General features: G+C 47.7%; 1 protein-coding gene across 1 annotated transcript; it reads right to left on the minus strand.

Annotated features, from left to right (window-relative positions):
* Nucleotides 1–185: 185 nt before the first annotated feature.
* LOC306836187 (uncharacterized protein) lies at nucleotides 186–21,103 on the minus strand. The gene is made up of 25 exons (XM_079363146.1): nucleotides 20,838–21,103; nucleotides 17,686–17,741; nucleotides 15,482–17,563; nucleotides 14,602–14,724; nucleotides 11,373–11,506; nucleotides 10,654–10,821; nucleotides 10,389–10,568; nucleotides 10,094–10,277; nucleotides 9,686–10,024; nucleotides 9,357–9,506; nucleotides 8,477–8,694; nucleotides 7,758–7,833; nucleotides 7,230–7,520; nucleotides 6,889–7,125; nucleotides 6,663–6,815; nucleotides 6,271–6,449; nucleotides 5,486–5,681; nucleotides 5,251–5,370; nucleotides 4,897–5,016; nucleotides 4,782–4,802; nucleotides 4,600–4,661; nucleotides 4,153–4,345; nucleotides 3,667–3,795; nucleotides 3,300–3,432; nucleotides 186–353 (listed from the first exon to the last, which is right to left on the minus strand). The coding sequence occupies exons 1-25, from the start codon at nucleotides 20,840–20,842 to the stop codon at nucleotides 209–211; spliced, it is 5,694 nt and encodes a 1,897-aa protein (XP_079219272.1). The 5' UTR covers nucleotides 20,843–21,103; the 3' UTR covers nucleotides 186–208.
* Between the last annotated feature and the right edge of the window lie 1,246 nt (nucleotides 21,104–22,349).

A 22,349-nucleotide genomic window follows, 5' to 3' on the forward strand; every position in this document is an offset into this window, starting at 1 on the left:
CAGCTCCATCGCTCAGCCCGGAGGAGCGCTGATAATTGACTTTTAAAGTCACTTTGCTTTAATTACTTTTTTGTTACCATATAAATAAGAGTCATTCATCCTGCAGTTATAAAACAAGCACACACACACACAGGCAACCAAAGTGCTCATTTTTTACCTCTTTTATGTGTGTGTGTATGTGTGTGTGTGTGTGTGTGCTCAGTGTGTGCTATCTGTGGCGTTGCCTGGGTGTGATGTTGTCTATGATCCGGGGGCTGCAGTGGGTTTGGTAGTGCAGGGCGGGGTCGGCGTAGTTGAAGGGTGGAGGGTTGAACTGCTCCTGGATGTAGTCAGGTGACATCAGGTGAGGGAGGCTGAAAGAAAACGCACGAGCCAATCAGAACGCAGGAAGACACAGAGAAAACACAGAGTCACTGTAGACCAACTCTCTCTGTTGTTAGTTTGTGAAAGCTTTGCATGATTAGCCCCCCCCCCCCCCGCAGATTTATCCAGGATTAATCCAACATACGTTGACTCCATGATCTTAAACTTTGACTATGTTTAGTTTGAGCATGCAGCGTGTAAATAAGCCATCTGTTCTCTGTCCATGGTGCTGAAATCTGCACAGGAACAGCTTTTTGAAATGTTTGTTTCAGAGTCTGTTTGACACCTTAAAATGTGCCTGTACATACCAAACAACAGTTTAAATCTATCTCTTCCTCTGTCTCTGTTGTTTCCTCTCATCCCAGTGTTTTCATCTCAGTAAACTGCGAGCTCGCTGTTTGTTTTGTTTTTGCACATGTGGTTCACTCCGTGGTGACTCCTGCTTATGATAAACGCTCTCGTCTTCTTATATTAAAACAATCACTCGAGGCTTTATGGAAACGATCGGACGAGCAGCAGCAGCAGTTGTTGTTGTTGTTGTGGAAGAGTCAGTGACTCATGAATATTCATGCCGGCTGTAGCCTAGATATTCAGAGTGTTGAAAGATGCTGTAATCTGGGGCTGAAGCTGATTAAAAACAAGAAGCACACACTCGGGTGCTTCCTCGCAGACCCGCTGTCGTCTGATTTGCGGCTCAGATGTTTTGGATTGAATATCATTACGGTTGTTCTTTGAGCAAACATGCAGATCCTCTCTGATAATGAGCCGCAGACGCCATGAATCATTCTGTGGAGAAAAGTTAAAAAACCGAAAACGCTCTTCCTGCCAATGATATCTTGCCCAGAGGCTGCACAAGGCTCTTAATAATCTTAATTATTTTAATGACGGTTCCACTACAGTTCTATTTGAGCTTTAATGGGTTAAATCCATCGTTTACATCTGGGTTCTTAAATACCATCATATCATACATCATAATCCAACATCTCCGTGAAAAGACAACAGCACAACATCTCCCCCCGGCCTCTGCTCATTCACTCTAATCTAACAACATAATCCCACAATGCCGGGACGTCACATCCATAGGGTGCACAGAAAGCAGGCCAGTCATCAGGGGGGATTACGAGTCTCTGTGGCCCACTAACACCTGGCCCAGATGCTGTACATCTGCGCGCACACGCAGGGGCCAAGAACACACACACACACACACACATTCTGATGCACAACGACTTGAATGAACACACACACACACACGCGCACGTGTGACTTGAGGTGTACTACGCAGAAGGAGCAGATTTAATCCAACGTGATGCATTCATGTTTAAATACATGAAATACTCCTGAGGGACGTTGTAGCTTATAGAGTATTTAAAAATCTTTTATTCTCGCAGTTATATCAATGATTATTAGCTGCTTTAATCAGAATACTCTAACATGTGTTCCTGTCATTATAACGCTTGTTTACTGCGTCTTCTATCTGCAAAGTGTTACCCAAGTGCAGTTTCATAACCGGGCCGAAGCAGTTAGTAGGAAGTGTTTTTGTTTAATATAGTAAGAGAGTGGGCAGAGCGAAGTTAAACAGAAGGAGCTGCAGCAGAACAGAGGACACGATTTAAAGCCTTCAAGCTGCTCCGAAGATTGTCTCTGGGCAGACCTGTGTGTGTGTGTGTGTGTGTGTGTGTGTGTGTGTGTGTGTGGTCACTCTCTGCAGCAGTATATTTCATTTGACCTGCAGTGAACCTTCTCTCGCTCTCTGCTGAGCCACCTCGACACATTATTTTAATTCATTAGACGATTCCGATGCCGCACAGAAGTTTGACAGACAGCGTGAGCTGCAGTGACTCCATCGTGATCATCGCTCCACAAACAAGACGAAGTGTGTTAAGGTCAAGAAAACATGACTCGAACATGTGTCTCCAGTCTGTCTCCAAACCCCCCAATGATGAGAAAAGTCCATCCTCTCCGTCTTCTGCCTGCTCCACTTTTCAGAAAATGTGTGCTCAAACAGGCCGTTTGGAGATGTTCCCTTCATGACATCACAAAGGGCAGTAGCCCCTCCCCCAGGTGGGTGACACTCCCACAGCTAGGTGTTTGTTCTGCCCTCTGAGTCTGCCTTCTCACCGTAAACAATAGGACATGGAGCCAGAAAGCAGCGAGTACACCCGAGTCCTTCCAGAGAGGGGGCGTGGTCAGACACAGCTCATTTACATATTTAAAGCTACAGACACAGAAACAGCCTGTTCTGAGCAGGGCTGAAATAGAGGGGTTTATAGACATGATCAAATACAGGATCAGAGTGGATTTAGATTTGACCTTTACTACTGAGAATGTTAATTAAAAATTGTATGAATTATCTTTCCTTTCAATAAAAGATTTTACCAACAAAGTCTAACCAGGACTTTATATTTTATATAGAACTAAAAGGGCTAGTAGCATGATCTGCTCTGTCTCTTATTTCACCACACTGTAAACACACAAAGCATGGGGTGGAATTACAATAAGCATCATTTTTACAGTCTGTCTGTACCGACGGCCATCTTGTTAAACTTCCAAACTTTGGTGCCAGACGAGACATACGGCTGTTGGATTACTTCCTGGATTTCCTGCAGATCCGAACGAGACGTGACGAGAACTTTGCAGAACTTGGTTCATTAATCTGCCGATGTGTTAGGAGCAAAACATGGAGCAACTAAGTCAGACACGCCCACTCCGGAAATCAAAGGAAGTTGGGGAGGAGGGCCTTAAAGAGACAGCAGCTAAAATGTACAGAGGCTGAAATGAGTGTTTTTACTGATATCGGATAATAAAGTCCCAGACTGACATAATTAAGTATGAAAGTTAGTAAAATAGATCTCTTTTAAAACATATAAAACTACAATAAGCTGTTAGCGTTGCTGTTAGTGTGAGCTGTACTGAGCATGCTCGGTGGAGGTACTCACTCCCCCGTCACCTTCCTCCTGCAGCAGAAACAGGCCAGAGCAGCGAGCAGCAGCAGCAGGAGCAGAGGGATGCCGATGCCCAGAACCAGGCCCAGAACCAGGTCCAGTTCCACATTGCTCTTCTGGTCGGTGTCTGCAGGTGAGAGTGGGGGAGGGGCGGGTCAGTAAGATATGTGTTAAAGACGGTGTAAATGTCATCAGCTGGTTCATAAATGACACAATAATGACTTAAATAACGACCTGATCACAGTTAAAGTCATAAAAGAACCCGAGCGGCTCTTAATGTCCTCATCATATTGATTCAGGTCCGTTTATGAGCTCTGCAGTGATTTCCCCCCCCAGCAGGATCGATGGAGAGTCATCTCACCTAACACACAGGACTGAGTGTCGTCCACGTCGGTCGTGCCGTTGCAGATACACCTGTATCCTCCGTAGGTGTTGGCACAGAGGGCGGGGGGCACGCACGCCGCCTCCTTGGTCTTACACTCATCCAGATCTGCCGGCGTGCAAACAGAAGGTCATTAAAAGAGCTGCGGTCGATTTGATGCTTTAGTTATCCTCGTAGCTCCGAGAGGCAAGAACTGATATGATCATCTTCTCTCCTGAGTTTGATTTCAGATTTTTTAGATTATTTTGTCAAAACGATTATTTAATAAAACACAGCCCTCTTCTTCCAAGAGTATGTTTTTGTAATTCTCATTTTGTCCACAAGAGGGTGTGGGTCACATAGAAATACATTCTCACCCACACACACACACACACCTTCCTACCTACCTTCTCCAAACAGGAACTCTTTGGTTAAAAACATTGATTTATTCTAAAGTGTAAATTCTTAGAAAGCTGAGACACGGACCGTCCACTCGTATGTCCGTGATGTCGTAGTGGCTGCTGACTCTGGACAGGTAGTCTCTGATGTACCAGTGCGGCGTGTCACTCGACATGTTGATACGATATTCGGTCGCAGCCGGAGTCGACGCCGGCCCTGCCTCCTTCTCAGTGGCGTTGTAGAATTTATTCTGGAAGCCCACTGACAGGATGTCGACCAGCTGAGGAGCAGGAGACAGCTCAGTGAAGTGTAAGAGACACACACACACACACACACACACACACACACACACACACACACACACACACACACACACACACACACACACACACACACACACACACACACACACACACACACACACACACACACACACACACACACACACACACACACACACACACACACACACACACACACACACACACACACACACACACACACACACACACACACACACACACACACACACACCTGTTTGAGTCCTTCAGGTCGGTTCTTCTTCCAGCCCACAGAGACGTTGAACACGTTATACCCTGTCAATGTGAGACAACCCGTCACGACCATATAAGGGCGTGTAAACCATCGTAACTCAAGAAGAAGAAGAAGAAGAGCAACGCAGTGGTGAAGCTGCCACAGGAAACGGTCAGTCTTACCTGGAGGATTAGCAGAGTCACCTGCAGAGAGACACAACACTTGGTTCAGGTTCTGATCCATTCGGGCTTCGTTAATAAAAACACGTCACGTTCTTTGAGTGTGTCAAACACGTACCACATCCGTCAGCGTCCTTGTTGTTCTGGTACCTGCAGAAACAGTCGACGGCGCCCGGCGTGTTCCTACACTCAAACTTTGCGTTGGGACAGGTGGAGAGCTCTGCACACTCGTCTATATCTGCACACACACACACACACACACACATACACACACACACACACACACACACACACACACACACACACACACACACACACACACACACACACACACACACACACACACACACACACACACACACACACACACACACACACACACACACACACACACACACACACACACACAGACAGACGCTGAAAAGAACTGTCAGCGACTGTGTTTCAGATTCACGCCGAGGTCTTCGGCTACCTGTGCAGTTCTTCCCGTCTCCGGTGAATCCAGGCTTACAGGTGCAGGTGTAGTTCAGTTTGGTGCTGAGGCAGTCTGCGTGTTTGTGGCAGGGGAAGCGAAAAGGAGGGATGCACATGTCTGTGGAAGGAGAGTCCGGTTAATCACAGAGTGTGTGTGTGTGTGTGTGTGTGTGTGTGTGTGTGTGTGGTCTCCAAACTGAACCGTGTAACGTCACACAGTCGGGTACACACACCGTGCTCGAAGCACTTGTACCCCTGCTTCCCCTCAGAGACCATGTTGCTGGGACACTCTGCGCAGGTGAAGCGTCCCGCCTTCGATGGCGCCGATCGGCACTGCACGCCGCGAAAACACGGCCGGCCTCTGCACACGTCTGCAGCGCTGCCGCAGAACTTTCCGCTGAATCCTTCGGGGCAGAGACAGCCCACCACCTGATGGACACACCAGAGCGAGGGCAACAAAGGGTTAAACACCACACACACCTTCATCCTGCTCTCGGTTTCTTCATCATTAAAGGGGCAGTACGTCACTTTTCTCTCATCATCAGTAATGATGTTAAATATGTTCACTGTCTATCTGTGTCGCCTAAATAACGTTTCGCTCTGTGCACGTTCTCGACGTCCTCCTCAGCACGGACGAAGCTTCTAGAACAACCCTGACTCCTTCACAGAATCCAAGCAAACACAAGAAAACAAAAACACAGGTTTTATCTGTCGAGGCCCGTCTGAGCGGCGTCGGTCGGGAGTGACCACGGGGGAGATGTTCATTCATGGAGGGAGCGTCGATGGAGCCAGAGATGACTCAGATCAAGACGCTCGCTCGCGTACGTACGAGCACGCCGGCGAGAGCCTCACGCCTCTCTCTCTCTGTAGAGATTTCGAGTTTCGTTGCAGCCATTACTGCCTGTGTCGATGCTGCAAACTTCAAAGCCCAAGAAAATTAAAACGCCAGACAGGCTTTCTAAAAAGTTACTTTCCAGTTGCTTCATTACAAGTCGGTGTCTGAGCCGAGTAGCCGTACCTGGAACTTTCCGTGCAGGTGGTTTTCCGTGACGCTGTCGTACTGACAGGATCCTCCGTTCAGGCAGTTGCAGACTCTGAGGACGGGGGTGAACAGGGAGCTGCTGACCTCGTCGCTGACTCTGACGGTCAGCTGGACGGGCTGCGTGCTGAGGGGCGTCCAGGACAGGAGGCCGTCACCTGCAGGCCAGCGCACCAGCGGGTCAGACAACACACACTCTCACACCTGAGGGTCAAAGCTGCCCGACAGGACCACTTTGTGTGTTTGCATAAACTACCTGAGGGATCTCCTGCACGCAGAGAGAAACCTCTGAAACACTCAGTCCTGCTGGATGTAGAAGAAGGCGGACAAGACTGGAGGAGGGATGTTTGAGAGAAAGGCGTCTGACTCACCGCTGCCGATGGAGGCACGTGGAGGTCGGGGGTAGAGCAGCGAGAAGGCGATGGGGTCTCCGTTTGGGTCCTGAGCATCGATCTGGATGTTGAGAGTAGAGTTGACCTTAAAGTGGATCACTGTGGGCTCCGTCACGATGGGAGGCATGTTACCTAGGAAACAACAGACACAGTTTAATGATTTTTGTTTTGTTTAAAGTCTCCGTGAAAGCGCAGCTGGTCCTACCATAGATCAGAGCCAGGTTCTTAAACTTCCTCTTGGCGTCCAGAGTCTGCAGACCCAGGTCGGCGCTGCCGGTGGCCAGCGTGTCGTGGACGCACTGCAGGCTGCTTCTACAGGTCCTCCTGAGATCCTGCACCTCAGCGGGACTGACGCTGCTGATCAGCTGCTCAAAGGAGGGAGACACCAGGGGAGAGAGGGGGGGAGGGGAGAACAACAGGCTCTCTGGGATTGGAACCCCCCCTACACACACACACACACACACACACACACGTGAACATTGTGATCTGAAGCCTAACAATCGAAGGGTTTCCCTCAGTCAGTCACGGTTATAATGTTCCACTCACAGGACAGGCCGAAGTCGTGCAGCCTCTCCTCAGAGGGGGGGTTGAGGTCGGCCGATAGGAGGAGCCTGCCGTCCGACATGAGGAAGTCATCGGAGCGGTTCGAGCTCCAGAGACCCATCAGACCAACAGTTCGGTTGTAGAAAGTCTGAGGAACCTCCACCATGGCCGCCAGCTGCTTGCTGCCCTCCACCTTCCACACCAGCACATGGAGACCACCGGCATACACGGCCGCACAGCGAGACACTGACATGCAGCGCACGGCTAAGTCCTCCTCCCCCATGTGCACCACACCTATAAAAACACAAGACACGTCTTTCAGGGTGTAAAGAGACACACCTGTGGAGATCCAGTCCACCGGGAGACACTCCAGACTTCTGACAGGAAAGAGACGGTTTGTGGGAGACAGTTCCAGAGATGCACGGAAAAAGGCTCGAGACCCCATTGATGATAGGCGGGCAGGAGGTGTGGTGAGGGGTTTACTGTGTGTAAGGTGTGTGTGTGTGTGTGTGTGTGTGTGTTGGTAATTACCAACTGTGACTGGGACCTCTGCATCATCCACAAACAGCTGCAGCCCGTCTCCTGCGTCTGCACATCTCCACTCAATCTGAAAATAAAACACGAAGTTTGAGATTCACCAGCAGCTGGTCCAGTGTTCTCCAAGGGGGGGCGCTATTTCCACCTCATCACTGACCAGGACGTCTTCGTTTGTTAGCTTAACAAACTCCTTTAACCGCTAACAGAATTAGTTTCACCCTGCAGAAACACTGGCGAGTAAAATAAATAGTTTCTTAAGTTTGAGAGAAAGCTGCAACGTCTAGCTTGGAAAATGAAGCCACAGCTAAAGTGCAACAAGCTGCAGTTCCTTAAGTGTCCACTTGGAGCTGGCCGCAAGCAGCCTGGTACAATAACAGACTGTTTTGGTCGAAAGTGGATGAAACTGCATGGATTAGATTTGTCTTAAAGTTTGAGTTTGTAAAAGAGAATAATGTTTTTTCTTCTTAGTTATGCTAAGCTAGGCTAATTACCATCCCATAGACAGCTAAGTGATTCACACACAAACATGAGAGTAGCATTCAATGACACACACACACACTGTCTTAATGTGACACACACACACACACACACACACACACACACACACACACACACACACACACACACACACACACACACACACACACACACACACACACACACACACACACACACACACACACACACACACACACACACACACACACCCTGACCTTGCCGATGCCCTGGTGGAAGGCAGCCATGCGCACCACCGCTGGGACCTCCACCACACTGGTGGTGTGTGTGTGCAGCCGGTCCGTGTGTCCGTGCAGGGTGAAGATGTTGGAGCCGCTGGTGGAGGACAGACGCAGGATCACAAACTCTCCCAGAGCTTTGAAGGAGTACTCCGTCCCATCGAAGGTGATGAAGTGGAGGCAGCCGAACACCATCGCTGCAGGGAAATACACACAGGAGAGCTATTTAAATTCATTACACGATTGTAGGGGCAGGAAATCACAGATATACAACCTATAAGGTCAAATTCAAAGGAACTGAAAAAAGCCAGTAAATATTTCGCACCATCATGTGAAAATAACTATTGTTCAAAAGGTTGAATCTAAAACAACAACAACAGCAAAAAAACTGGATTCGATAAACTTGATCCTGTCAAGACTTTGCAGAAATGTCCAGTTTCAGATTACCAGCACTCTAAATGTAACTTCATATTTTGACCACATGGGGGCGCCAAACTCCACACAAACTCAAAGAGCTTTACTTTGGTTTTCGCCTCCTGTGCACAAAGCACTCCCTCTACGCTGAACCTGTTTTAACTTTTAATCTGAAATGTAAAATAACTTCTGTTTCTGCAGCACTCTTACCGACCTCATCTCATCAGACACCAGAGACCCCCCCCCCTTTTATCTGACTACATTTTGAGATCTGACTGAGTCTGCTATGATCAGGTAGAGAGCTCGGGGTGACGCAGCCCTGATCACACACTTATGAAATTATCAGTTTTTGGATTAATCATGAGAAATTGTTGAACGTGTTATTTTTTTTGTTTTTTTTTTAAATATGTTAAAAAAATATTAATCGAGACAGCGGGCCGCTCACCTGAGCCCTGCGTCGCCTTCGTGGCGGGAGTGCAGCCGTCTGAATTGGAACAGCCGTAACCTTGGCAACGGTCAAGAGGTCTCCTGTTCAGGTAGAGGTGGCACAGGGGAGACTCCATGCAGCACCACTGGAACGGCAGGAGGTCGTCATCTGCACAGAGGAGGGAAGAGACTGTAGAGAGGGCGGGAGCAGGAGGCCGAGGGTTTGATCCCAGCAGCTGATTGGCTCTTTGAACGAGGCAGCAAATGCACAATCCACACACAGAGGCCGTAGTCTTATTGTTTATCAGACCAGCAGGAGAGTTTTGTGTTTTAAGCTCCGTGTCTTACCGATGTGTTTCTGGATGCTGTGTCTGGAGAAGTAGCGCTCACTGAAGCCGGCCAGCAGCGGGCCGTCCGGTTCGTACACGCACCTCTTCCCTGAGCCTAGTCTGTTAGACAGGATGGACCTGAACACGTGTCCCCCCGCGCCCCCCCACCGCTGACCCCTCAGTGTCTTCACTCGTGTCCCCGGGTCGGCCGTGTCCTGCAGGAAGGACAGATCCTCCAGAGCCTGCGAGCGCGTGCAGGGACACGAGAAGAGATGTTCCATCCACTGCGAGGGCTCCGGCTCCTTCAGGGCCCACGTCTGGCATCTGATGCGAGGATCCACGTCCGACCCCGCCCGATCTGTCAGATCATACACCTGCTGACCCAACTTTCCCATGATGCCTTTCACCTGCTGTGGCCTGTATCTACCTCCGGGTCCGAAGAGGTTCCCAGGTGGGACGGTTGGTTCCCTGAAGGAGGATTTTCCATCCGTGTATCCGATGAGGGCGTCGTGGTGTTTCCTCTGACCGGGACCCCAGAACATCTCTCCGTAACGGGGGAGGGCGAAGGAGCGGGCGCCGTCTGTGGTCAGGATGCACTGAAACGTGTTTGTCTGGAAAAACACCAATCACAATGCTGCAAAAACAACTGTCCCATTCACCTGACGAGTCCGGATACACGTCTAATTTTAAGATGTGAAATGCTTAAAAAAAATGGTCGTCACCTCTGAGAAGTTGACTTTCTGGTAAGAGACGGGCATCACGCTGTCCCAGGTGACCTTGAGGATCCAGGCGGGGCGGAAGGCCGGCTTGTTTCTCCGCTCCTCAAACTTTGTCACCTCATCAGCCGTACGGTTGAAAACTATCTGAGAGTAGACGTCCGACACGACCCGCCCGTGGTACTCCTGACGGCGAGAGGGCGTTTCAAAAGTTGCAGCACAAAGTTTTAGTTCACGTTAGCTGAGCGGCTACGCAGCCCGGGTAGCTCACCTGGTAGAGCAGCTGTCCGTCCCCGAGGGTGAGGTCAGCATCGTCCCAGAACACGGCCAACAGAGACACGTTCATGTTGTCTGGGAAACCGTCGGCTGAGGGCGCCGGCAGCAGGTACTGCTCATTCTCCGCGAGGGATTGGAACTGAACGAGGCCGTTATCAGAAAACTGAGACGGAGAAGGTCAGACACACGATATCAGACAGGAAGGTTTATCTTTTAGTCAGTCTGTATTTCTTTCAAATAACAAAGTCGAGTGTCACGTGTTCTAGAGTTTATTTTGAAAGGAGTTTCCTGTTTTATTTTGTCTTTTTTTTTTTTGCATCGATAGTGTTTCCTGTTTTACTCGGTGATTCTGGCCTTGTGCATGTCCTCTAACGTTAACACCCTTATTGTGTTCCCTGTGTAACTAGGGACACCTGCCATGAAGACCCTCCGAGTCTTTTTACAACTCGTCCACACGTAAGCGGATGTTTTTGAAAACGCCGCTTTTAAGGAGCATTTTGACTTTTTGGACACAAACTGCATCTAAGGTCACTGAAAACTCTCCTCAGTGAAACTCAATAAAGTATCAATCTATCTATCTAAACTTTGATTTGACAGAGTTTTAGAAAACATCACATTTTGTCCCAACCTTTTTTATGAGTTGTGGTTGAACAACCGTCTGCAGAGATCTACCCCTCTCTGATAAACATTTCTGGTATTTTTTGTGTAACTCACATAAAGCCGATCGTACAGTTTTCCCAAAAAGGGGAAACCCATCGGCGGAGTGATGTACGGAGAGTTTCCATCTTCTGCGTCGATCTTTACTGCTGTATCGCCGACCTCTGCTCCAAAGGGGTACAGGATGCTCTCTGCGAGGGGGGGGGAGGGTAAGTCATCACATGTTTTAGTTAAACACGAGGAACAAGTGAAATCGAATCAGCACATCAGACTGGGTTTCATCCCAACAGGGCTCCTCTTGTGTTCTCAGAAGGATTGTCTGAACGCTAGCCTATCGCTGCCCTCTTTACTGACACACAACATGAGCTAGCTGTGTTTTGAGTCATCGAGGACACTGAAGACAGGAAATGAATTAACAAGAGTTAGGAGGCTTGCAAAGATCTAAGAAGTCGACAAACCAATATCAATACCATCCATATTATTTAAAAACTGTGTTAAACTAAACAGTCTGGGACCGCTTGCTACTTTAAGTGGTCCCACTAAGAGCTGCTGTCGGGATTTTTTACATTCTGATATTTCAAAATTCAAAGCTGAGCGATATTTTCTCAAGTGATTACAACATGCTCCCGTACTTAACCACCTGGGAAGTAATGAAAGGAAGCAGATGTCTTTTAAAAACCTTGAATGGTAAAACATGGATGAAGATGAGGCAGCAAAGAATTATATTCCCCTGCACTGAGGAGCAGTGTGTGTTCACCCTGTTTGTCCTTCTCCACACCAAAAAAAAAAATCAAACGTAAAGAATTACTGAAATGGTGATTATTCTGTCTCCAGAAGTTGCTATCCTTTTAGCATTTCTAGCTAACTGGGTTGGACAGAGATTACTTCCTAGATAGATTTGAGACCCTTTATTACAACCCTTTCTTTAAAACGTTTTTTTTTAATCAACTCAAAGCTTGCATCAACTTCCAAAAGCAGGCTGGATAACACGACAGCTATTTGAGGGTTTGAATTCAGTCAGCAAAGTCGTAGTTAGTTTGCAACAAGCTAAAAGTCTGTCTTTAATGAAAACCTGTTAAAATGACTGATGAGTTGTTTTAGCTGTTCAGCTCGACGGAGCAGCAGGACTCAATAAATAAACAGAGTGATTAACATAAACATAGCTGACCCTTCTGAAGCATCTCTCTGCACTCTGTGCTGTTTTGGGGACAGGAGCAGTTGTAAGTCCCTGGCAGGTTGGTGCAGGACGTTTGTCCAGGACACACTTTGGGTGATGCACATTCATCCCAGTCAACACATCCTTCTTTTCCACGACCGTTGTCTTTGGTAGCACGCCATCCCTGCGAGCATGAGCATTTAAAACCTCCTGCATAGTTGGAGCAGGTGGCGGCTGAGTGACACTGCCCGTTATCCTCTTGGCACTCGTCAAAGTCGACACACTGAGGCCCGATGCTTACATAACCGGGCATGCACACACATACAAACGATCCTGGGGTGTTGTAGCATCGAGCAAGGGGGTGACAAGGTCTTGTCAAGGCGACACACTCATCCACATCTTTGCACCAGGAGCCATTTCCAGCAAAGCCGAACGGGCAGTGGCATGAAAAGGTGCCTGGGGTGTTCCAGCACCGCGCTAAGGGGTGGCATGGGGAAGTGTCACATTCATTGGAATCGACACATGCCTCTTCTTTCTCGTGAAACCCCGGCGGACAGGAGCAGTCGACTGTCCCTGGCAGGTTGGTGCACACCTGGTCAAAACGACAGGTGGCGTTGTCACTGCATTCATCGATATCGTCACAGCCCAGGCTGACAGGCTTGTACCCGGGTAGACACAGGCAGAAGAAGGACCCTGCTGTGTTGTTGCATAATGAGTGCTCAGGGCAAGGGACGCCATTTGGATCATGACACTCATCCACATCCTGACACTCGGTACCATTCAGTATGAACCCCTCATTACAGGGGCAACGGAAGGACCCTGGGATGTTGATGCACGCAGAGTAGGGTTGACACACTGAGGAGTTTAGGGAGGCCAAGCATTCATCGACATCCATGCACTCCGTCCCATTACTCCAGAATCCTCCGTTGCACTCACAGTAATACGAGCCAATCGCATTCACACATGTGCCATTGGTGCAAAGATCCCCAGCCCCTTTGTCACTGCATTCATCAACGTCTACACACAAGTCATCAACGCTGGAAAACCCTGCATCACAGACACACTGGTGGCTTCCATTCGTGTTGATGCAGGAGCTATATTCAGGGCAGGTTGAGTTGAGCAGACATTCATCTATATCCTTGCAGATGGTGTTGTTGTCATGGTATCCTTCCCAGCACTCGCAGACATAAGATCCAACTGTGTTCAGGCAGTTGGAGAAATCAGGGCACTGGTTTACACCAAGGGAGCACTCATCAACATCCAAACACAGGGAAGCATTGCGGGAGAAGCCTTGGACGCAGGTACATTCATAGCTCCCTTCAGTGTTAGAACAAGTACTGTTGAAGGGGCAAGTAAAGTTCCCGGTAGAACATTCATCCATGTCCTGGCAATGAGTCCCGTTGCCTCTAAACCCGTCCCAGCAATTACAGAGATATGAGCCGTTGGTGTTGACGCAGTGGGAGGAGCCTGGGCAGACTTCACTGTCCAATTGTTCGCATTCATTCACATCCAAGCATTCTGTGCCACTTCCCATGTAACCGTCCCGGCATTGACAGTAGAAGGAGCCCTGATGTGGCTGGCACTTGGCTACTGGATGGCAGACCTCACTCGCATTCAGACAGGTGTCTTCACTCACGCATGTGCCCTCTTCATACACCAAGTCCAACATACACGAACAGGCATAAGAACCAGGAGTGTTGCTGCACGACATGTTCCTGCTGCAGGTGGTGTCCAGCTGGCATTCATCCACGTCATCACAAACAAAGCCGTCACCCCGGTATCCATCGCTGCAGCGACAGATGTAGGACCCGTTTGTGTTGTGGCATGAAGCCTGGGAGCTGCAGTTGTTTGGCAGCGTAGAGTTCTGCCCGCATTCATTCACATCCTGGCAGTCAAAGCCATCGCCCTCCATGCCAGTCGGGCAGGCACAGAAGAAAGATCCAAGTGTGTTAGAGCAGCTGGCAACTGGATGGCATCCTCCATTTTGGACTTGGCACTCATCAAAGTCTATAATTTATCCAAAATGGGACAGTGTCAGGCAAAAAGCCCCAAATTATGCTAAGAGAAAGTTCAAAGGAGTGCCCACTTATCGGTCAACATACAAGTTCATAATGAGGAATCAATACACACCTGAGCAGTTTTTCCCGTCACCTTTAAATCCACTCAGACAGAGGCAGGAATGGCTGCCAATTGTGTTGACACACTGAGCAAAGTCACTGCACTCCTGCTGCCCTGTCTCACACTCGTTCACATCTAGAAAGAAAACAGAATGTGGAGAGAAATTAAACTTTGACAAGAATCAAACTACTTGTTTTGGTGAATGCTTGTAGGACGTAAAATGTGTCAGACTTTTGGATAAAGGGATGGACTCAAATTTTTGAAAGTGACATGTCTGGTTTCAAATTTTAGAAATGTGTCAGACCTGCTTGGAGGACTGAGTGATGTGACATGTTTCAGTGGTGCGTCCCCTCTCTTTCTGAATGAATGGTATTAATCAGCATCAATCAGCAACCTCAGACAGCTTATTTATCTTCTTATGAGGGTTAGGGCTAACGTTTTAAAATGTGCATGATGAGGGGCTTGGCTGAGTTGACTGACAGATGGATGTACATGTTACATGTTGTGGTTATTTTCAAGGAGACTTAAGGCCCCCTTCACTTTCCTTCTTTGTTTTTGAATTAGTCTGCAGTTTGGTTAAGTCAGCATTTCCAACATGGCAGCCGCCAAAAGCCCCATCTGAAACCAACTTGTCTCATCACTGAGACTGCGTCCATGTTTTTAGAGCCACTCTCGTAGTATGCACAATTGATCAAAGCCAAAGAAATCACACATTTACCTTCTATGTTTGGTTGCTTTATTTATAGAGCTTGATTTACAAACAGACTAGTAATCCTGGTGTTGACGAGAGGAGCTGATGTTGTTTCACTGTTGAGTTTTGCAGGTCCTAGAACTACATTAACTTTAATGAACGGTAGATGGAATCACTTAGAAAGAAACAATAAAGATTTACCAAAACACTTTGTTCCATTGAGAGCGTAGCCTTTCTTGCAGACACAGGAAAAGGATCCTGGGATGTTGATGCACTCAGTTTCATTTTCAGGACATATATTTTCCCTCTGGCACTCGTCAATATCAGAGCAGGTCAGCCCATCCCCAACATAACCCAGGTCACACACACACTGGTATCCAGCAGGTGATCGGTGGCACAGGCCGCGACTGTGGCAGGCCGGGTCACACAACGGACTGGGTGTCACACAGGTGTCATTGAAGGCCACAGTGCCGTTCAGACATGAGCAGACATAGGCACCAGGGGAGTTGATACACGTTGAGAAGGCAGAGCATGTGGTGTCAGAGAGGGCACACTCATCCACATCCTTACAGGAGAAGCCATCCCCCTTGAAACCCTGCAGACAGGAGCAAAAGAAGCCCCCTATGAAGTTAGTGCACAGCGCCTGTGGATGGCATGTACCCTGTTCAGAACACTCATCGATGTCTTCACACTGGGTGCCATTTGCTGCAAAGCCTCGCTTACAGGTGCACGTGTGCGACCCGATGGTGTTGAGACACGTTGCGTTGACATGACAGGGGTTGTCTTTGCACTCGTCCACATCAACACAGTCCATGTCGCTGGCAGGGCGGAAGTAACCAACTCTGCACGGGCACTCGTACGACCCATCGTTATTCTTGCATTCTTCGTTCACTCCACATCGATCGTCCACTTCTTCACACTCGTTTATATCCTGGCAAAAAGTCCGGTTGAGCAGGAGGAAGCCTGATTCACACAAGCAAGAGAAGGAACCTTGGTTGTTGACGCATGTAGCTCTGTTTCTGCAGCCCCCATTATCCACCAGACACTCGTTTACATCCTTGCATTGGATCGCCCCATCTCCAGAGTAACCTACACTACAGGTGCAGTTATAGGAGCCGGGAAGGTTCAAGCATAGGGCATTAGAGTGGCACTGCTTAGCCAGTGAGCACTCATCTATATCCTCACAGGTGAAGCCATCTCCTCTGTACCCTGCTGCACACTGACAAGTGAAGGCGCCTGGGGAATTTGTGCAGATAGCATCCGGGTCGCAGCCGCCTGCCATGCACTCATCCAGGTCTTGGCACTTGGAATTATTGAAGATGAAGCCACTTCCACAGTCGCAGTAATACGACCCGCCAGTGTTGACACAAGTCGTGGCAGAAGGGCAGATGCCTGGTGTTTCGCACTCATCGATGTCATCACAAAGTCGGCCATCTCCTACAAAACCATTCTGACAAGAGCACTCATAACTCCCCAGCCGGTTGATGCAGACAGAGTTAGGGTCACACTGATTGCCTTCATTACATTCATTTATGTCGGCACATGTCAGTCCATTTCCGACAAAACCACTGTTGCAGGTACACCGGTATGACCCCATGGTGTTCACACAGTCTGCGTACAGACTACAGATGTTGTTTGCACATTCATCGATGTCCACACAGCTCCGACCGTTACTCTCAAAGCCTGTGCTGCATGTGCAGCGATAAGAGCCGGGCAGATTTTTACATCCTCTGTAGCCCAGGGACGAAGAACACACCTGAGGAGTCTCTGAACATTCATCTATGTCAAGACACAAGTAGTTTCCGTTGCCTTTATATCCAGAATTGCAAGTACACACGTAGGACCCGGGGTTGTTGGTGCACGTGGCGTTCCAGTGGCAAGTTCTTTGGTTAGCGCATTCATTGATATCAGAGCACTGGAAGCCGTTTCCCAGGAAGCCACTATTACACTGACACTGTCGCCCCCCCTCAGTGTTTGTACAGAGGGCGTTAGGATGGCAATCACCATTTTCTTTTTGGCACTCATCAATGTCCTGGCAGTTTTTACCCTCTCCAATATATCCATCGCTGCAGATGCAGCTGTAGCTGCCTAGAGTGTTATTGCAGCGAGCTCTCCGGTGACAGTCGTGCAGGCCGCTAAGACATTCATCGATGTCGCTGCACAGCAGACCGTCGCCCTGGAAACCCATGCGGCAGGCACAGGTGAAGTTGTTGTTGACCTTCAAGCACTCAGCCTGCGGGTGGCACTTGCTGCCTGCGGCCTCGCAGTCATTCAGGTCAGCAACTGGAGAGAAGACGGAGAAAAAAATGAATCTGATTTTGTGTCGACCTATTCCTTATCAATGTGTTTATGGTATTTAAAATTCAGTAGGAGCAGCATTGATAGGGATGTTTAAGGTTAGATACCTGCACAGCAGCATTCCAGCCCTGCAAGAAGACCTATCAGCCAGAGGAGTGGAAACCTGTGAAGACAAATAAAGAGATTCATGAGAATCAGCCTTTAGAGTGATACTAGACTGTATTCTTTGGTACGACCTTTAAGTGTTTCTGTCAATGAGCGTGTGTCAATAAAGTTTTTCTGAAGAGTGAAATCCTACTATTCCTTTTATTCCTCCACTATTATTTTTGCACTGACATGTGCACTGGTCTGTATACAAAGCGCCCAATGATGAGAAAAATCCATCCTCTCCATCCGCTGCCTGCTCCACTTTTCAGAAAATGTGTGCTCAAACAGGCTGTTTGGAGATTTTCCCTTCATGACATCACAAAGGGCAGTAGCCCCTCCCCCAGGTGGGTGACACTTCCACAGCTAGGTGTTTGTTCTGCCCTCTGAGTCTGCCTTCTCACCGTAAACAATAGGACATGGAGCCAGAAAGCAGCGAGTACACCCGAGCCCTTCCAGAGAGGGGGCGTGGCCAGACACAGCTCATTTACATATTTAAAGCTACAGACACAGAAACAGCCTGTTCTGAGCAGGGCTGAAATAGAGGGGTTTATAGACATGATCAAATACAGGATCAGAGTGGATTTACAACAACACACTTCACACACGTTTAGAAGAGCTCTTAGAATTATTTACACTGGTTGAAGAAGAGAACAGTGTGTTACCTTTAACATTTTACGCCCTAAGTCCTAGCCATGCTAACAAGGCATTATTTCAAAACACTGTTTGGTTGTTGTAAAACTCTTTTAAACCAAAAGCTGAGAAGAGCTTATGCTTTACTTGTCTGCTCAAATCGTTCACTTCAGAGAAGGTTTGAACTTTTACTCTTATGTCGTCGTTTTAGGGCACCTGTGAGGAAGACTAACAGACTCCAGGTGTCATCAAAGACTAAATAGCAATCAGCCCAGATGTTGCTCTTCCTGCACTACTATTGTTTTCATAAAAAAGGGAGGTCAAGTCTTAATTTGACCTGATTTCAGAGTATGTGTCACCTCTCCAACTAACTAACACCTCTGCACAATGGGAGGAGTCTGTTTTGTTTACAGTTTACGCAACACTGAAACAATAAGCTCATTCTGACTCCTCCCAAAGCAGTACAACAAGAAAATCATTTGCCTAATAAATAATAAAAATAAGTACCAGGGTTTTTCTTCAAAGGTCAAACATCTGAAGAAGTCAACTTTTAACGTTAAATGAATTGGAATTTTAAAGGAGCAATATGCACCTCTGACCCCTAGTGTTTAAAATAAGTACTGCAGTCTAAACTCTAATCATTACAGAGAGCTGGCCCCGCCCCCTCCTCTAACACAGGTCAGCATGTGGTGGACACTGTAGCTTCAGTGTTTAGCCAGCTCTGCATGTGGTGGACACTGTAGCTTCAGTGTTTAGCCAGCTCTGCATGTGGTGGACACTGTATCTTCAGTGTTTAGCCAGCTCTGCATGTGGTGGACACTGTATCTTCAGTGTTTAGCCAGCTCTGCATGTGGTGGACACTGTAGCTTCAGTGTTTAGCCAGCTCTGCATGTGGTGGACACTGTATCTTCAGTGTTTAGCCAGCTCTGCATGTGGTGGACACTGTAGCTTCAGTGTTTAGCCAGCTCTGCATGTGGTGGACACTGTAGCTTCAGTGTTTAGCCAGCTCTGCATGTGGTGGACACTGTAGCTTCAGTGTTTAGCCAGCTCTGCATGTGGTGGACACTGTAGCTTCAGTGTTTAGCCAGCTCTGCATGTGGTGGACTCTGTAGCTTCAGTGTTTAGCCAGCTCTGCATGTAGAGACACTGTAGCTTCAGTGTTTAGCCAGCTCTGCATGGGTCTGTAAAGCTTTCTGCGTTCTAACCTCTCTCCATGTTTCATCTCCAACATTGATCCTAGTTTGAGCAGCTTTCTGCTGCTGGAGCTTATTAGAAACATGCAGAGGCTTTTTAGCTCGGCTACAATCACTTCTATCTGAAGTGATAACTGCTCTCATATTTAATGATAATAGGCACAGAGCCTTCATTTTAACACCTGCATTTTTACAAGGCTGAGATCTAATCTATTTCCAAGAACCACCACATTTAGTACGACATGTGTGTATTAAATTGTTAACATAATATCATTCTGTATTCATGACCGTCAGTCAGAGGCTTTAAAGGAAAACAGGCAAGAAGTAGTTCACAAACAATCAAAAAATCACAAACAATTCCTGTTTTCCAGCCTGGGTTACGGTCTTAATGTCAGTATTCCCTTCAGGCCATGCAGCGCTATTATCTGTGTCCCAGGAGATGCTTCCAAAAGGCCAGTGAGAGTACAGAAGCAGACTTTCGTGTCATAAATACGTAACAGTCTACTGTCCAGTCAAGCCTTCCCGAGGGACTGTAACTGGAACACAGATTAGTTTGACAGCTGCCATAAACTCCATCATCATCGGTAATACATACACCTTTGAAAAAACAAACGTTTGAAACGTGAGGAGCACGGTGGAGTCCAAGCGTCTGAGAACAACACAGAGCAATTCTCGAGTCAAATATTTCTGTAGAGAGGATGTTCTGCTTTAGAAGCCGCTGATTTTTTAATCTGTTTGCTCAAAATCCATCTTGGTGCCAAGACCGGTTTAGTTGGGGTTAAGTGCCTTGCCCGAGGACACATGGTGGCTGCAGGAGCTGGGGATCGAACCCCCAGCCTTCCGGCCGCCTCTTCATCTCCAACAGTGTGTGTCACTGTAGCTGTGCAGCTTCCAAACACACAGTGAATTATCTGTAGATCTAAAGTGCCCACAGAGAGCATCCTCAGGTCACGCTCAATGAGAGCGCGATGCTTCTCCGATGATTCAGAGATGAAACCTCGTCCAGATTAGCTTAGCTTTGTAAAGTTAGCATGATGACCTAACCAGCTTTGTGACTCTAAAAATGCAGATTTTAGACTGAACTGATTTTCCCTCTAATCTGTCTTTTAGTACAATTTGTTTCTGATAAAAAAAATGTAAGATTGATTATATGTATTCTTCATTATATTCTTAAAAGAGACCGTGAATAAAGATTATACATAATATAATGATGGATGTAGTTAAGGTCTGTGTGGAACTAAATAGATAACCATCCGCGAATCAAGATGTGAAACATTAAAAACACTCACCGCATATTTCCCCCGGTCTTCTTTGAGTGTTTCTGGGGGAGAGAGCGATTCAACTCCCCTCTTCTGGATCTCTCCACCTTCTCTTCCTGACAGAGTCAAACTGTCTGATGTCGATCAGAGTCATCCTCTTCCACCTTCATCGTCCCCCCTCCTCCTCCTCCTCCTCCGCCCCTGGGATCGGGGACAATGGCCCACCTCGGCACACCATGTTCTGCCCTGACATCTTAAACCTCTGGGAAGGGGAACACCCATATTCCCCTGCTTGTGTGTCAGCCGTGGAACAATGATGGGACCGGTCCCCCCCCCGAGGGCTCCTGAGGGCCTCGTTTGTCCTCGCCGCTGTAGACGAGAAGAAGATGACTTTCATTCAGCAGAGCATCAGGGGAGAGAGGGAGAGCGCTGGTATTTAACGGTTTGATTCTCCTTGATACCACTTTGTATCACAGATGTTAAGAACGCGGATTCAGTTACAATCCTTATAAATACCTGAACAATGAGGGTTTAATGAAGACACCTAAATGTCACCGCGTGCGTCTGATTCAGCCTCGACTTGGGTAACAACACGGCAGGTTTTACAACATCTGCTGTGAACTCGGCTGACTTCTGCATTCTTATCATTGATTGGTATTCTTGCAGTTCAAAAACATCATTTCATCTTTTCACTGAAAAAAAACTCAATCTTGGCGAATCGATCTGCCGAACTTTCTACTCAAAAACATCTGATTTCACTTATTTGAAGCCATGATCTGCTTTCACGATATTGAAAGAGAGAATTAATACCTGAATAAGTTATAAACGGTTGATTCTACCTGTGCAGCAAGCAGATTTTACTTATACGGTTCGGTAAGATGCTTATATTTGAAAAAACTTTGCTCATCTGATAACTGCTCTCATATCTGATCAAACCCAGGGGCGTCCAAAACGGCCTTCAAAGCCCCGCCTACCTTCTCTGGTCCAATCAGATCCAGACCCTTCAGGAGCAGAATCTAAAGTTAGAAGGAGGACGTACTGGCTGCTGCTTTGTTGTCAGAGAAGCTTCAACACAGCAGGTTTCCTTCATGTCTGATGATGTCAACAAAGTCGCTGGTTAATTTAAATCCAACATGGCGGCGTCACTTTTCACTTTGCAGATATGAAGGCACAGACATTACAGAGAGACACAAATCCTCTCTGTGTGCAGAGTTTCTCCTGGAGCAGTGGTTCTCAGCTGCTGGGTGCGGGACCCAAAAGTGGGTCGATGCTGAAGATCCTGCAGTTCCTGGAGTGTCCACTAGAGGCTGGCTGCAGTTCCTGGAGTGTCCACTAGAGGCTGGCTGCAGCAGCACAGGAAGTCACATACACACCCATTCAAACAGCCTGTTTTTACATGTTTACAGCCTGCTTCAAAAAAAACAAATAGGTGTGATACTATCTATCACTTCCTGCCTGTTTTGTCCCTCCACACACACACACAAGTTTTTCGATTTTTGTAAAATGTTTGTCATTAAGGCTAATAAAGTTTAAAGGAAGAAT

Source organism: Symphodus melops, assembly GCF_947650265.1.
Source record: "Symphodus melops genome assembly, chromosome: 15".
Lineage (NCBI taxonomy): Eukaryota > Metazoa > Chordata > Actinopteri > Labriformes > Labridae > Symphodus > Symphodus melops.